General features: G+C 35.9%; 1 protein-coding gene across 12 annotated transcripts in view; it reads left to right on the plus strand.

The window, feature by feature from the left end:
- RAPGEF2 (Rap guanine nucleotide exchange factor 2) overlaps nt 1-15,418 on the plus strand; it is a 261,346-nt gene that overhangs the window by 216,966 nt on the left and 28,962 nt on the right. For all 12 annotated transcript variants that reach the window (XM_034959339.3, XM_034959340.3, XM_034959344.3 and 9 more), the window contains 4 exons: nt 6,606-6,742; nt 7,723-7,881; nt 14,166-14,318; nt 14,648-14,812. In XM_034959339.3, coding sequence (XP_034815230.1) covers nt 6,606-6,742; nt 7,723-7,881; nt 14,166-14,318; nt 14,648-14,812 — 614 coding nt within the window. The remainder of the gene's footprint in view (nt 1-6,605; nt 6,743-7,722; nt 7,882-14,165; nt 14,319-14,647; nt 14,813-15,418) is intronic.

A 15,418-nucleotide genomic window follows, 5' to 3' on the forward strand; every position in this document is an offset into this window, starting at 1 on the left:
CGAGGCAGAAAGAGAGAGGAGACAAAGAGAAAGACAGCATATGCCATTATTTCTGCATATCAGAGACTTTTAGTACTTTCACTAATTTACTGCTGCGATCTAGAAGGCAGAGCCAGGTGTACAGGATGGAACATGAAGGCGGACTAGGAGCGTGACCACTGAAGCACAGGATCACAGGGAGACGGTTAGGCCTCCGGATAACTGCGGCCGAGCCTGACTAATGTCAGGCCCTCCACAAGAGGTGGAGGAGCAGAGTCTTCTCTAAACTCCCCCTGGGGAAGGGAGACTCCCTTTCCCGGTCTGCTAAGTAGCCGGTGTTTTTCCGTGACACTGAGGCTACCGCTAGACCATGGTCCACCTGGCAACGGGCATCTTCCCAGATGCTGACGTTACTGCTAGACCAAGGAGCCCTCTGGTGGCCCTGTCTGGGCATAACAGAAGGCTCGCACTCTGGTCTTCTGGTCACTCCTCACTATGTCCCCTCAGCTCCTATCTCTGTATGGCCTGGTTTTTCCTAGGTTATGATTATAGAATGAGGATTATTATAATATTGGAATAAAGAGTAAGTACTACTAACTAATGGTTAATGATATTTATATATAATCATGTCTATAATCTAGATCTAGTATAACTATTCTTGTTTTATATTTTATTATACTGGAACAGCTCATGTCCTCGGTCTCTTGCCTCGGCACCTGGGTGGCTTGCTGCCCACAGTACCCATTGGTAATTTTTCCTGAACTTCCACCTCCTCCCACCCTCTAACCTTCCGAAAGGCCCCAGTGTGTGTTGTTCCCCTCTGTGTGTTCATGTGTTCTCATCATTTAGCTCCCACTTACAGGTAAAAACATGTAGTATTTGGTTTTCTGTTCCTCTGATAATGGCCTCCAGCTCCATCCATGTCCCTGCAAAGGACATGATCTTGTTCTTTTTATGGCTGTATTGTATTCCATGGTGTATATTTACCACATTTTCTTTATCCATTCTATCATTGATGGGAATTCAGGTTGATTCCATGTCTTTGCTATTATGAATTGTGCTGCAATGACTTTAAGTGTACCCAGAGGTTAAAAATTTAAGTAGCTTTATATCCACCTTTCCATCATAGCAAGAGTTGGTTGTGTAGTAATTGTTTTGGATTTGAGTATGCCTCCCAGACTCTGGCTTGTTTCTTAGAACACTGGAAATGAGGGCAACTTCCGTTGAGAGTCATCCTTCCACGAGAGTTCCAGGGTCCATAGCCACCCTTGCCTGAGCCTTGCTTGTCTGTTGTACCACTCCCCCAACTCTTGGGCCAATACATATTTGAAGGGCAATTAAATGAACTGAATCTGTTGGAATTGATAAAGGATGGTGTGGAGTGGCTTGTTACATGAGTTTGAGTGACACAAACATGTATGAGGAAAAACTTTCACCATTTCAGCTATATACATATTCTAGGAAATTAAAGGCAAAAAAAACACAAAACCTTAGATTAGACATTCCAAATTTAATTGAAGTAATTTATGGGAATTGCTAACTCTTTATAGATGAATATTGTATGGTAATTATTATTTATTCATTCAGCTAATGTGGGTGAGCACCTTCTATGTACCAAGCAGTTTTCTAAGTCCTGGCAACTCACTCAGTGCTGAACAAGGGCAAAAGTCCTTGTTCTGTTGCAGTCTATTAGGGGAGACGCGTGATCAGCAAGTGAACAAGTAAACCCATTGCAGGCAGTGAGTGCAGTGAAGAAGAGTAAAGTAGAGGCTGGGCTGATGGAAGCAGGGGAGTGGCCTGAGTGGAATGGTTCTGTTTCACCCCCTGAAGACTTAGGTTTGTACTTTTCCTGTTTCTGATATTGCATGTTGATCTGATTTACAATTTCTAAAAACGGGTTTCACTCTCCAATTCCCTGTTCACTTTCTTGGGTCCAATACCACATGTTCAGCTGATTTCCAGTGTCCAAAATTGCATTTCACGTTCTCATTCTTTGCCCTTGCCAATTTCTTTCTTTTTAATCCCCTGTAGTTTTAAAGAAGTAAATTGGAAGTGTGTTCAGTTTACCATTTCAATTCAGAATCTTTGCTCATAGGTGCTTTTAAAAAAAAATAGGTGAAACGTTGCTATGAATAGATTGATTTGGAAGTTACCATTTTGTAAACTAATATATCTTTTTTGAATCTGTTCATTTTAAAATAGTTGTGAAGAAAATGCTGATTATTAAAATACATGTCTGTCATTCTTGGAAATTTAAGACTTTCAGTTGATAGCTGAGAAGCCCTCTTTCCCAGAATCTCTAGAAAGCAGCAGCCATAGTGATTCCTACAAATAAATAAAAAGCCATCTTTAAAAAAAAAAAGTGCTTGTCAATATAATTGCTACAGGGAGTAGCATTTATTTGAATACCAGTTTACTTGCAAGCAATGACAATTATCATGTTTGCAGCTATCAAATATACATTTATTTAAAGCAATAAATCACTAACATTAAACAAGTCCTAAAGGGTGTTGTTTGTTCTATGTAAGACCTTGAAAGATTTTGTATTCTATTTCCCTGAAAATAAAATATGTGTGAGAACTGTTTAGCTCTTGTTAAATGCAACTCATCCTCCAGGATTTAGTTAAAATAGACAACCTTTATATAAAATACAAACATCTGTATGATTGATGTTTTCTCTAGATGCCTCTTTTCCTACCCAACTTCCTCTTCCCCTGCAAAAAAGGGACAGATTATGTCCACGTGCATGCATGTGAGTGTGTGCATGAGTGTTTAAGGTGAATCAAATGAAATTGCTAATATTTGAACATATTTTTGCGAGCTGCAGGAAGAAAAAAATTCCCTTTGGGTTCTGATAGATTTCTTGGGTATAGTTTTGTTTCAGTACTTTGAAGGAAGGGACTTTATCATATTAATTTTTACCCTGGAACTCATAACTTTGTAGGTACTCCATTATTGAATAGTTGTAAAAAAAAATTTTTTTGTTTTGAGAGTTTGACACAGTAAAGTAGAAGACTGCTTTGATCTCTTTTAACAAGCCCCGGGTTTTTAAAAAAAATTAATAAAACATTTCTTATATAAAATTGTATCAAGCAAACCAGGATAAGCTAGTTTTCTGAATTGGCTTCAGCTTCTGGTATCTATAAGTTAATTATTTGTTTTTTTTTTTTAATGGTACATTGTAAATAAAATGTTTTTAAAGCTTAATATTTTTCCATAAACATTAGATAGGTAATAATAGTGTATCATTCTAATAGGTAAGTGTATAATTCTATAGATTGTTCTAAGAAATACAAAAGAAAATTGTCCTGTTTCTCCCATCCATGGCTTCTTTTCCTTTGTCCTGAGGATTTCCCTAGTATCCATCCCAGGCTCTGAATTCTTGGCTATCCTAAGCCCTTTTAAGTCTGTATGATACCTATGGCATTGTCAGAGTTTTGAGCCCTCTGTAGCAGGAGTCTCCACCCCTGGGCCACACAGACTGGTACTGGTCCCTGACCTGTTAGGAACTAGGCCGCACAGCAGGAGGCGAGCGAAAGGTGAGGGAGCATTACCACCTGAGCTCCACCTCCTGTCAAATCAGTGGCAGCATTAGTTTCATAAGAGTGCAAACCCTACTGTGAACTGCATATGCAAGGGTTCTAAGTTGTGCACTCCTTATGAGACTGTAATGCTTGATGATCTGAGGCAGAACAGTTTCATCCCAAAACTATCCCCCCACACCCACCGAGAGTGGAAAAATTGTCTTTCACGAAACCTGCCCCTGGTGCCAAAAAGGTTGGAGACTGCTGCCATATATATATATGATTGGTTATAAAATAGTTCTTTATTTTTAAAAATTGCTCCAATCATTTAGTATAATATAGCATAGAAATTATCTAAAAACCAGTGATACCATTATTGAATCCTTGAAATCTTAAAATGAAATCTTAGATGCCATCTGGTTTAGCATTTATGTATTTCTGGTTTTTCAGCTGAGCCTGGATAATTATGTACATCTACTATTTGATCTTTCTGTCTCCTTTATTCTTACAATATATGATACGCAGATATCTTCTATCCTGTGGTTTTTTTTTAATGCTAGCCGCTACTTATATATCACAAATTAAGCTCATGACCCACTAATAGATTAAGAGTCTGCCAAAAAGCACGCAATATGTCTACACGAAGCACTTTAAAATTATTACAACAAATACTTGTGAAGGTACTTTGTATTTTCTTCCCACTTTTTGCAGGTATGTGGTAATTATTTGACTTCTATTATTGTCTAAACAGATACTAAATTCAAAACATTTCTGACAATTTCTGGCCCACATTTTTCTTAAACCCATGAATCTTTGCTTGTCCAAAGAAATTTAGCAACTACAAGGGGTGGAAAAAAGTAAAATGCATGGTCTATAGGTAATAGTGTCATAGTTTATGGTGAGGCGTGAGGGATGATGGCTAAAGAAAACAGAGGCCGGAAGCTGCAGAATTAACTGGGATGTGCTTCAGAGGACCATGACTTGTTCATTTGCCTTTATAATGCAAATCAAAAGGTCAATGCATTGGTAAAACAATGATTCCTGCCTCCCATATATGATAGATATGGGTCATCTCTTGCAATGGTATTCAGAATTGCTTTACTGCTTCTCCAGGAATAAATACATTTTATGGTACAGCACAGACACTCCTACTCATTCCAGAAATAAAAGTTTCATGAAACAGAACGTATTCTTTCTATAACTGATGTGCTTTGATAGTTTAACTTATTTTTTAAAAAATACTGGTAGCAAAAGTAAAGTGAGTTCCTGACACATAAATCTGAGTCAGTTTGTGCAACACTGTCCTATTGGACAGAATCTTTGGGTACACCTATCATTATCATTTTCCTTATTGCCAGAGCCCCCCTGTGTAATGAAAAGTCTTATATAGGAGGGATGACATAGAGTCCAATCAGAACATGCCATTGCCCAACTGGGCCAGAGAAAACCACTCCGTCTGTCCTTCCAGAAATGTTGTATCGGGGAAAATATATTCACAGAATATATTTTTCTGTTGTGCTTTGTTTTAGCAGTTAATAAACTGTATCCAAGAACATAAAATTTGTCACTAAATCTTAACAGATAAAAGGAATGTACATAGGGAATGTTTGATTATGTACAAGAAACATCTAGTATGATTTTTATTTAGCCAAAAGTTTGAATGATGTCATGACTATTATAATAATGACAATAATAGCAGTTCTCATTTATTGAGTATTTACTCTGTGCCATGGACTTTTATCATCTTTATTGCATTTTATTCTCACAGCTATCCAGTAAGGCAGATATTGTATTTTTCTTTTTAAGTGAGAAAACTATGACTTAGGGAAGTTAATCACCTTGCCCAAAGTAATACAACTAGTAAGCATTTAAACATCTGATGTACATACACCCTGTGCTCTTTACCACTCCCTTTAAAGTCCAGCATGATCTTTGGAAGCAGATGGTCTTGAATCATGTCACTGCCACTTTTTTTTTTTTTTTTAAGAGACAGAATCTCACTCTTTCACCCATTATGGAGTACATTGTCACAATCACAATTCATTACAACCTCAGACTCTTGGGCTCAAGCAATCCTCCCACCTCAGCCTCCTGAGTAGCTAGGACTATAGGTGCACACCACCACAGATGGCTAATTTTTTAAATATTTTGTAGAGATAGGGTCTTGCCACATTGCTCAGGCTGATCTTAAACTCCTGGCCTCAAGCAATCCTCCTGCTTCGGCCTTCCAAAATGTTAGGATTACAGGCACGAGCCACTGCGCCTGGTCTTGCCATCTCTTAATTATATGATGCTGATGCTGAGCCTTGGTTTCCTCCCTATGAAATGAAAAAGAAAACGCACTTCACAGAGCCATGGTGAGGAGTAAGGAAAGAACTTAGTGTGTAATTAGTAAAGCTACTGAATGATAAGAAAACACAGGACTTTTAAAAATAGAAAACCCAGTACTTGAAGAGACTGTGACATCAACAGCTAGAACCCTACCAAGGTGTAAGCTATTTCTCCACAGCATTCCCATAGGAAGGAAGAGCGATCAAACTTCCTTTTTTGCCAACTTGTGGGCTAAAAAATGGTGTATCAGTTTTCATTTTCATTTATCATGTCATTAATTTTTTAATTGATCTTTTTTATGGATTTGATCCATGGAAAATATTCCTTAGAATGTTTGAATTAAATATAGTTATTTCTGCTGACTATTTTAGGCATTCACCTGCCCAAAAGGCACAGGAATGAACCAACTGACTTGTTGGAGAATTCTCAGAGCTACCTTTCATTTTCACTCTCATAATAATAAGCCTTATATCTCATTTACAATAGAAATTTCCCATTTGAAGTTTAGTAATGTCTTTAGTGGTATTAGAACTGGAGTTACAATATAAACTGTTGCCTCTAATTCAACAAGTAAGAGTCATCATTTCTACAGTGACAGAATTCTTTGTGTACCTGCAAGAAATTCAGCTGGTGCTAAAGATACTTGAGATGTATTTTTCAATAAGCAAAATTGTAGGGCATTTAAAAAGAAAGGACCCTAAAACATTCTTTTTGAACACTTGTTTTTAATAAAAGTTGTAGTTTTTACAAAGTATGTCTTTTGCTTTTCAGAACAACTCTTGGAATTTATGCACCAGTTGCCTGCTTTTGCCAATATGACAATGTCAGTGAGGCGAGAACTCTGTGCTGTGATGGTGTTCGCAGTGGTGGAAAGAGCAGGGACCATAGTGTTAAATGATGGTGAAGAGGTGAGTAACTATTCCTACCACTTAAAAAAGTTTCTTCTTAAAGATATCTCAATACAGCAATTGAACAAAACCCAATTCTTACTTTTTCCTTTTTAATACCCAACAACAGTAAGTTTGAATAATTCAAGAATTATGGTACACCTGTTATGTCACTGTATTAGTCCATTTTCAGACTGCTGATAAAGAAATACCTGAGACTGGGAAGAAAAAGAGGTTTAATTGGACTTACAGTTCCACGTGGCTGGGGAGGCCTCAGCAACATGGCAGGAGATGAAAGGCACTTCTTACATGGCAGCGGCAAGAGGAAAAATGAGGAAGATACAAAAGCAGAGACCCCTGATAAAACCATCAGATCTTGTGAGACTTACTCACTACCAAGAGAACAGTATAGGGGAATCCATCCTCATGATTCAAATTATCTGCCACCGGGTCCTTCCCACAACACATGGGAATTATGGGAGTATAACTCAAGATGAGATTTGGGTGGGGACACAGAGCCAAACCATATGAGTCACTATATTCCAAATCCATTATATTTCCCATTATTTACAGAATTTCATATGCAAATAGAAAGTTTTTGATATATTAACTTTTCAGGTTTTGCATCTTAAATATTCATAAATTTAATGCATTTTGTCAGACAAAATGATATTCTCATTGAGGCAATGATGATCATTTTGTCTACATGAGCTTTGGGGGGACAGAGAAATTTTTTTCCTTGTGTCATTTTAGAGAAGAATATCCAAAGTTAAATTAAAAGGGCATTATGATATACATTCTGTGCTAGGCATATGGAAATATGTAGATATGTGGCTGTGTTTTATTCCTTATTCTGTGAACTTGTTAAACAGTAAACTTGAGTTACTTGTTTTATCTCCAAAATGGAAGATCTGCTAATTCATTTTTAGGGACCATACTAGCACTTACAACTGTATGATCATGATGTTACTTTCTGCTTTGTCTTTATTTTTTTGGATTAGCTGGACTCCTGGTCAGTGATTCTCAATGGATCTGTGGAAGTGACTTATCCAGATGGAAAAGCAGAAATACTGTGCATGGGAAATAGTTTTGGTGTCTCTCCTACCATGGACAAAGAATACATGAAAGGAGTGATGAGAACAAAGGTGGATGACTGCCAGGTATAAAATATATCATTAAAAAAATATATTTTATTCTTAATAAAGAACACTTATATGCCATTGTGATGAGATTTTTCTCCCTATATAAATATCTTACAAATAATTTTTTTTTTTTTTTTGAGACAGAGTATTGTTCTGTCACCCAGGCTGGAGTGCAGCGGCACAATCTCGGCTCACTGCAACATCTGCCTCCTGAGTTCTAGTGATTCCCCTGCCTCAGCCTCCCAAGTAGCTGGGATTACAGGCACTCGCCACCACCCCCACCTAATTTTCGGGTTTTTTGGGGGGGGCTTTTTTTTTTTTTGAGACAGAGTCTCTGTCTCCCAGGCTGGAGTGCAGTGGCACGATCTCAGCTAACTGCAACCTCCACCTCCTGGGTTCAAGCGATTCTCCTGCCTCAGCCTCCCGAGCAGCTGGGACTACAGGCGTGCACCACCATGCCCGCCTAATTTTTGTATTTGTAGTAGAGATGGGGTTTCACCATATTGGCCACACTGGTCTCGAACTCCTGACCTCGTGATCCACCTGCCTCAGCCTCCCAAAGTGCTGGGATTACAGGTGTGAGCCACTGCACCTGGCCTTTTTGTATTTTTAGTAGAGACGGGGTCTTGCCATGTTGGCCAGGCTGGTCTCAAACTCCTGACCTCAAGTGATCCCCCTACCTCAGCCTCCCAAAGTGCTGGGATTACAGGCATGAGCCACCATGCCTTGCACCAATAGGATTTTAATGTGGAACTATTACTTTTAGTCTTATAACACCCCAGAAAAGTAAAAATTAATTTCCATTTTACTTGAACTGCACATAACTATGTGTTCGACTAAAAAAAAAGTGTTATGTAAGGATGGTATTTTTAAATTGCCATCAGTAATTAATAATCTCATCAAAATATGGAAGTAAAATGCACATTATGAAGTAAATACATTAATAAAAGTGATATGAAATAGTTATGCAGTGTTTTTATTTAAATACATGTAAGAAATTGATTTTAGAAGAGTCATGGAAATTAATCATAGTGTGAATCAGTAGAATGACTTGCTAGTTAAATAATAGCTAATAAAAAGAAAATACTTGATATCAAAAGAGAATAGTATCAGTATTGATATTTTATTGATATTCATGTTTAAAAGCATCTAATAATTGACTAGAGAAAATACTAAGGCCAAATGTGAAACTAGATTGATTTAACTGGCAACCACTATATTACAGAGAAATACATTTAAGATACTTTTGATATTATTAGGTGTTATAATTTATGACGTCTTCTAAAAGAATTTGTCTCTGAAACAAAATTAAATGTAAACAAGCAAATGATGTGACTTAAACTAATTGTCATTTGTATTTATTAGTCTGCAATTTGAAAAACATCTGAATATAGTTTATTTTAAAGTAACATAATTGAATTTTTACAGTGTCCGGTCAATGTAAAATGGTATCACTCATTTAAATATTTGTTTTAAGCACTTTACTTACTAAAAAGAAAAATGACCATGCCTATATATAAAATTACCTTATCTATAGAATCTAAATAATTCCACCAGCTAATTCCGTCCATGAGCACCATAGAGGAAAAAAAAAATAAGGCTATGACTTCAGTGTTTTAAATATGTAATGCCAGAAACGCATTCTAAATATATTTACTTCCCAATTATTTTATATAATAGAGGAAAACAAAATGGTATAAGAGAGGAAAACAAAATGGTTAATTCTCAGTTATGTGGTATAATAGAGGAAAACAAATGGTAAATATTGAAGTCTTTATTTAGCGGGAATGGGCATTTAAAGGGAATTATATATGCTGTTTCAGCTCTGTAATTGTACTCTTAAAAAAACACTAAACTGAGTCAAAACAAGCTAGCAAATTGTTAAAGCCTTTTCCTGTCTCCTGTTTTCTCAGTTCTTCCCTGAACCCTTCTACATAGTGGAATTACAATAGTGTTTGAGTTAGAGTGTGTGTCCTTGACGAGCAAGTAAAAGTTTGTTTGTTTGTTTTTTTTGAGAATTCAGCCATTGCATTAATACCCCTTAATTAGCCAAACCCTTTTGTTAGAAATTTTGTAAGTATGAGACTGAAATGACATGCGGCATAGAATTGTTTCAGGATAATTGATTGAAATGTTATGTGACTGAATATTACAGAGTGCTTAAGTCATGTCAAATGCACCAGGTAACATTATTTATCTGGGAGTTCTGGAAAAGGAAGAGGAAGTAGGGGTTATGTTAGGGAAGATAATCTAATTTATTTACAAAGTGAGGGATTAGTGGGAAACCCAGATAGTCAACAGGGAAGAGTCCAATTCAAAAGAAAACTCTGATTAAGATATATAGACTCCTATATAGCTCCTAGTGTGAAGTTAATTATGAAGAGGGTCAAGGGTGAGGTACCTGCTAAAGAAAGTCCCTATCTTCCTTTCTGCTACACTCCACACCACTGTAAAAGGAATATGTTAAATCAGGGATTTCGTTCTTGTACTTTCATTGACTCATCTGCTTAGGATTCTCCTGCCTCAGCCTCCCGAGCAGCTGGGACTACAGGCGTGCACCTGTATTTAGGCCTAGCATTTTATCCCTAAGGAATTCCTTAAACAGGGATGGAGAATGAATTTTGGCATTTTAATGTAAGTACTTGCTTGGGATACCATTTTAAGGTATTTCTGTTAAAATGTCGTATATCTGTCAGAAAATACAAATGTTAGCTCATCTCCTTGTTGGGAGAAGTAAAGGAAACAGTGAGAACCATATTTTTATTCATGCATAAAATAGCCTCCATGAGTTTCTATCATTTTACTGACCATATTTTAGGGAAGCAAGTTATTGAGTGAAATGAACAAAAATGATGCTATCTTTACCAAGAAAAAACAACTTTGCATAGGCTTTGCCATCATTATCTTATATTTCAGGGAGTTCCAAAATGAATATTGGTTTCTGTAGTAAGATGGTTGAGCTCATGTTAAGCCTAAGAACACAATGATGAATGGATTAAATTTAAGATTTATTTGTTTGGATCCCATGATATGGTCAAGCTCTTGTTTTGCTCTGGGTCCCTTCTTTATATTCTCTTCCAGTTCTCCCACTTCAGTGTCTATTCTTACTCCCTGTCTGGTGTGAAAGGACAAAGTTCAGAGCTTGATATACACACCCTATGGTACCAGGCAATTGGTAATGGTTTTCCATTACCCACATGTACCTCTTTCTTTTCTTTTTCCCTTCTCCTGTTGCCCTTTCTTTATTTCCTCTTTTACCCTCTTACTCCCTTTATTCTTTTCCCTTGTTTTCTTCTCCACTGCCTGTGTCTTAGGCCTGCCAGTGACACCCAGGCATTGCTTAGCCCTGCCCTCCACCCTTCAAGTGGGGAATGAACACTTGGATACCTATGTGCACAATTAGGTATGAATTTCCCTCACAGACTGCAAAGTGCCAGTTTAAATAGATCTCACCTGTTAAAGCAAATCTATGTTAGACTCACTTCTTCCTGGAATCATAGGCTCTAATAGCATTTAGAATGTAAGAAACAGTTTTGGATGAGAATACAGTTTGCTGTGGATAAATTGAAAATTGATTACACTATATGTGGATTGAAGTTTAGTTTTATTTCATTCATCATCTGTAATGTTTTACTTAAATACAAATTATAATGTCATGCCCAAAGGAAAATAATCCTATGATATAAACTGTCATTGACTTTTATAAGTGAATTCTTACTTGAATTTTTATTTCATACTAGGGTACTGAGATCATATAGTACTTTCATGGGCTTACAGCAATTTGAAACCCATGAGATTTACAGAAACTTAAAACCTCAGTAAAGCAATTCAGAGATTTTCTGAACAGGTACGGTGGCTCATGCCTGTAATCCCAGCACTTGGGAGGCCGAGGCAGGCGGATCATGAGGTCAGGAGTTCGAGACCAGCCTGGTGAAATCCCGTCTGTACTAAAAATACAAAAAAATTACCTGGGCATGGTGGTGCGCACCTGTACAATCCCAGCTACTTGAGAGGCTGAGGCAGGAGAATCACTTGAACCCAGGAGCCGAGATCGCGCCACTGCCCTCCAGCCTGGGCGATAGAGTGAGATTCTCTCAAAAAAAAAAAAAAAAAACTCAAAGATTTTCAACTGACTTCATCATATTAGTTAAAATTAAATGTTACCTGTGGATTTCATATTAGACCTATAAATTTGTTATAGCAAAAATAAGTTGCTTATTTAAAAAAGATAAATATTTTCAAGTAAAATGTATTTCTTTTAAGGTACCAGTTCTATATGACCATATTAGAAATTCAGTTTGGGATTTTTTTTTTCCTTTTTGGATGGTGTTCCAGCTTGCCATAGAATAAATGCCAAAATGTCTGTCTAGACACTAAGAATTTCAAATCAAATGTATTCTAATTTAAAAAAGTCTATAGTCAAGATTAATTTTAGTACATTTCTCTTCATAAAGCATTTTTCCCTTATATCTACTTATTCAGTTGAATTCAGGGATGTATTTCTTTTTTAGAAGATAAATGAGAAAATGAGTATTTATGTTCTCTAAAACTGAGCACAAGAAAGAATACCTAGAATTATTTGGAAATAAAACCATTCTAAATCTCTTATATGTATTTGGGAATAATTTTGCTGCTGTGTACACAGAAATAAAATATTTTTTAGATAAGAAACTAAGGATCATGTGTTTTGAAACATTACACGCCTGTGGTCACTGTTAAGGAAATTGCTCAGAAATAATGTTAACAGTTTATTTATAAAATTAATGTGATACTATAAGCAATATTTTAAAAAATGTAATATTAGAGCTCTAAAGGTATTTTTAATATAATTAAAGTATGCATAATTACTAGTACAAAAAAAGCCTATATCTTTTGATTTTTAACTTTTTGCTTCAAAATGCTTAATAGAAAAACTAGTGAGATTAGCCAACTCTGGGAGAAACATGATACTGCAATATGCTGTTCCTCTTATGAACTGCTGCTTCTACTTAAAATCTATTGATTATGCAGAAAGCATGAAAAATATAGAAAGATACTAAAATGAAAGTCGCTCATAATTTGCATTGCTCAGAAATAATATTAACAGTTTATTTCCCTCCAAGATTTTGATGTGCATGTATAATTTATTTTAAAATGGCCAGCATGTAGTTATGAGACATTGGGCTGTTTACTCATCTGTACAATGGGGATAATAGCACCTTCCTCATGGTTTGATTAGGAGGATGAATTGAAAAAGTTCCATAAGGCTGCCACAGTGTGATGGTGATGGTGATGGTGGTGATAATGATGTTGTCATTATGATTATCGTAATATTTAGTATAGTATCTTTTTAAAAAAATTAATATGAGCAATATAAAAAGAATAATGTATTATCAGAGCTCTAAATGCCCTATGAAATCATGATTTCAGGTGGTTGCATCATATTTTATCTTATTTACAATATAATTTAACCACCTCCTTTTTCATCTTCTTCACATTAAAGGAGGAAAAGAAATACCATGCTTCTTTCCATTTCCAAATGATCTCTTGTCTCCTCACTGACCTCTAGTTAATTTCTATAATAAGTGATTTCTATCATTCATTCTTAACTTTCTTTAAAACTTCTAAGAAATGTAATTTCTTAAGTGGTTTGCCCTAAGCTCTGAAATTTTTTATATTTGGGGTCAGGGAGAGTAATGACTTCATATGCAGATTTTTAGCTTTTTCTTTAAGAGCAAGGATTACCCTTAATACCAGTTATAAGGATAATGTTTTGAGCTATGACACATATGTGGTTTGTGTTTTGACCTTCTTTGAACAAGCTTTCTAAAATGGTGTTTCATCAATATAATTAGCAAATTAATATATCTACTCCATAGGTATCTTTGAGTGTCTGTATCTTTCATTAAAATCATTCTTATTCAAAAATTGTTGCTTTTTCAAATTCTTTTAATTCACTAAATGATAATTAAGTTTTTACATCTATTCTCCTACAATTCCATTCCCCCCACTGCAGTGTTTTTTAATTGTGAAAGAAGCATGAAAAAGCTATCTTCTAATTTTGTCTTTTGATTTTTAAAATTGTTAGGATTTTGAATGTAAAGTACATATAAGTATTCTAAAAATGAAACTTTTCTTGACCAAGGAAGAAATACATTAAAAGTAGAGAAGTCTGATTAAGGTTCATTACAGCATTAATTTAGAAAGTATGGGAAAGACAGGGAAAAATGTCAGTTTTAAATAATTAAAACACTGAATTATTAGTACTGCTAGGTCTTTTGCAAGCACTTTATCATTAACATGTGACTTATGTTTTATTCCAGTTTGTCTGCATAGCCCAGCAAGATTACTGCCGTATTCTCAACCAAGTAGAAAAGAACATGCAAAAAGTTGAAGAGGAAGGAGAGATTGTTATGGTGAAAGAACACCGAGAACTTGATCGAACTGGAACAAGAAAGGGACACATTGTCATCAAGGTAGGACACAGGACCACTCCTCTTTCCCAAGGAAAGGAATTTTTTTTGGTAGTATTGGTTGTGGCAGTTTAGGATTTTTTTTCATTTTTAGGCCTATCTCTTAAAGGTTATCAGTTGTGAAAAATCTTTATGTATGATCTCCTGGTGAATAGCAGTTTCATTAATTGTTAACTGTGTTACTATCCAATTCATTTTATGTTCAATGTTTAAAATCCCAGTACCATAATAAATGTCGTGTGTGTGTGTGTGTGTGTGTGTGTGTGTGTATGTGTGTGTGTGTGTGTGTGTGTATATATATATATAGTAATTAAACCTTTCCGTTGTTACAGGGAACCTCAGAAAGGTTAACAATGCATTTGGTGGAAGAGCATTCAGTAGTAGATCCAACATTCATAGAAGACTTTCTGTTGACCTACAGGACTTTTCTTTCTAGCCCAATGGAAGTGGGCAAAAAGTTATTGGAGTGGTTTAATGACCCGAGCCTCAGGGATAAGGTTGGAAATATATTCTATTTTGGCTCTTAAATATGAAATGTGAACCTAAAGATACTTTAATGTGTATATTTGTCACAGCAATTATGTCCAGATTAATGTAATGAAATAGGAGAATGTAATTCTTAAGCAAAAAAAAACAAAAAACAAAAAGGTGATACAAAATATTAGTTCAGCCTTAGAAATATGAACAAAATATTAGTTCAGCCTTCTTTAAACACAAAGGCCAATAAATTGGCCACCAAATGTTTAAACATTTTTTTAAGTTCTGTTGGGAGTGTGTTAAAACATAAGCATCTGGATTCCATAGGAATCTACATTTTCTAGTTTGGTAGTAAGTGTACACCAGATAAAAGTTACAGTTTTTAAATTGGCACCAGAGCAGCATTTCATGACAGTCATCACTCTCTGTAGGCCCCAGGATTATAATTCTAAGGAGACCATCTAGAGCTCTTGAGAGCTCTAAGGCCAGATTGGATGATAAACTACATTGTCTTATCTCCTTCCTTTTATATTCTGCACCCTTACAGAGCTTTCTAGGCTTAATAGCATTGATTCTCTTTGTCCAGTCTGTTCTTCTACCTTGACTTTCTAGTTTCTGTCTTTTGT

This window comes from Pan paniscus, chromosome 3, assembly GCF_029289425.2.
Source record: "Pan paniscus chromosome 3, NHGRI_mPanPan1-v2.0_pri, whole genome shotgun sequence".
NCBI classification, from domain to species: domain Eukaryota; kingdom Metazoa; phylum Chordata; class Mammalia; order Primates; family Hominidae; genus Pan; species Pan paniscus.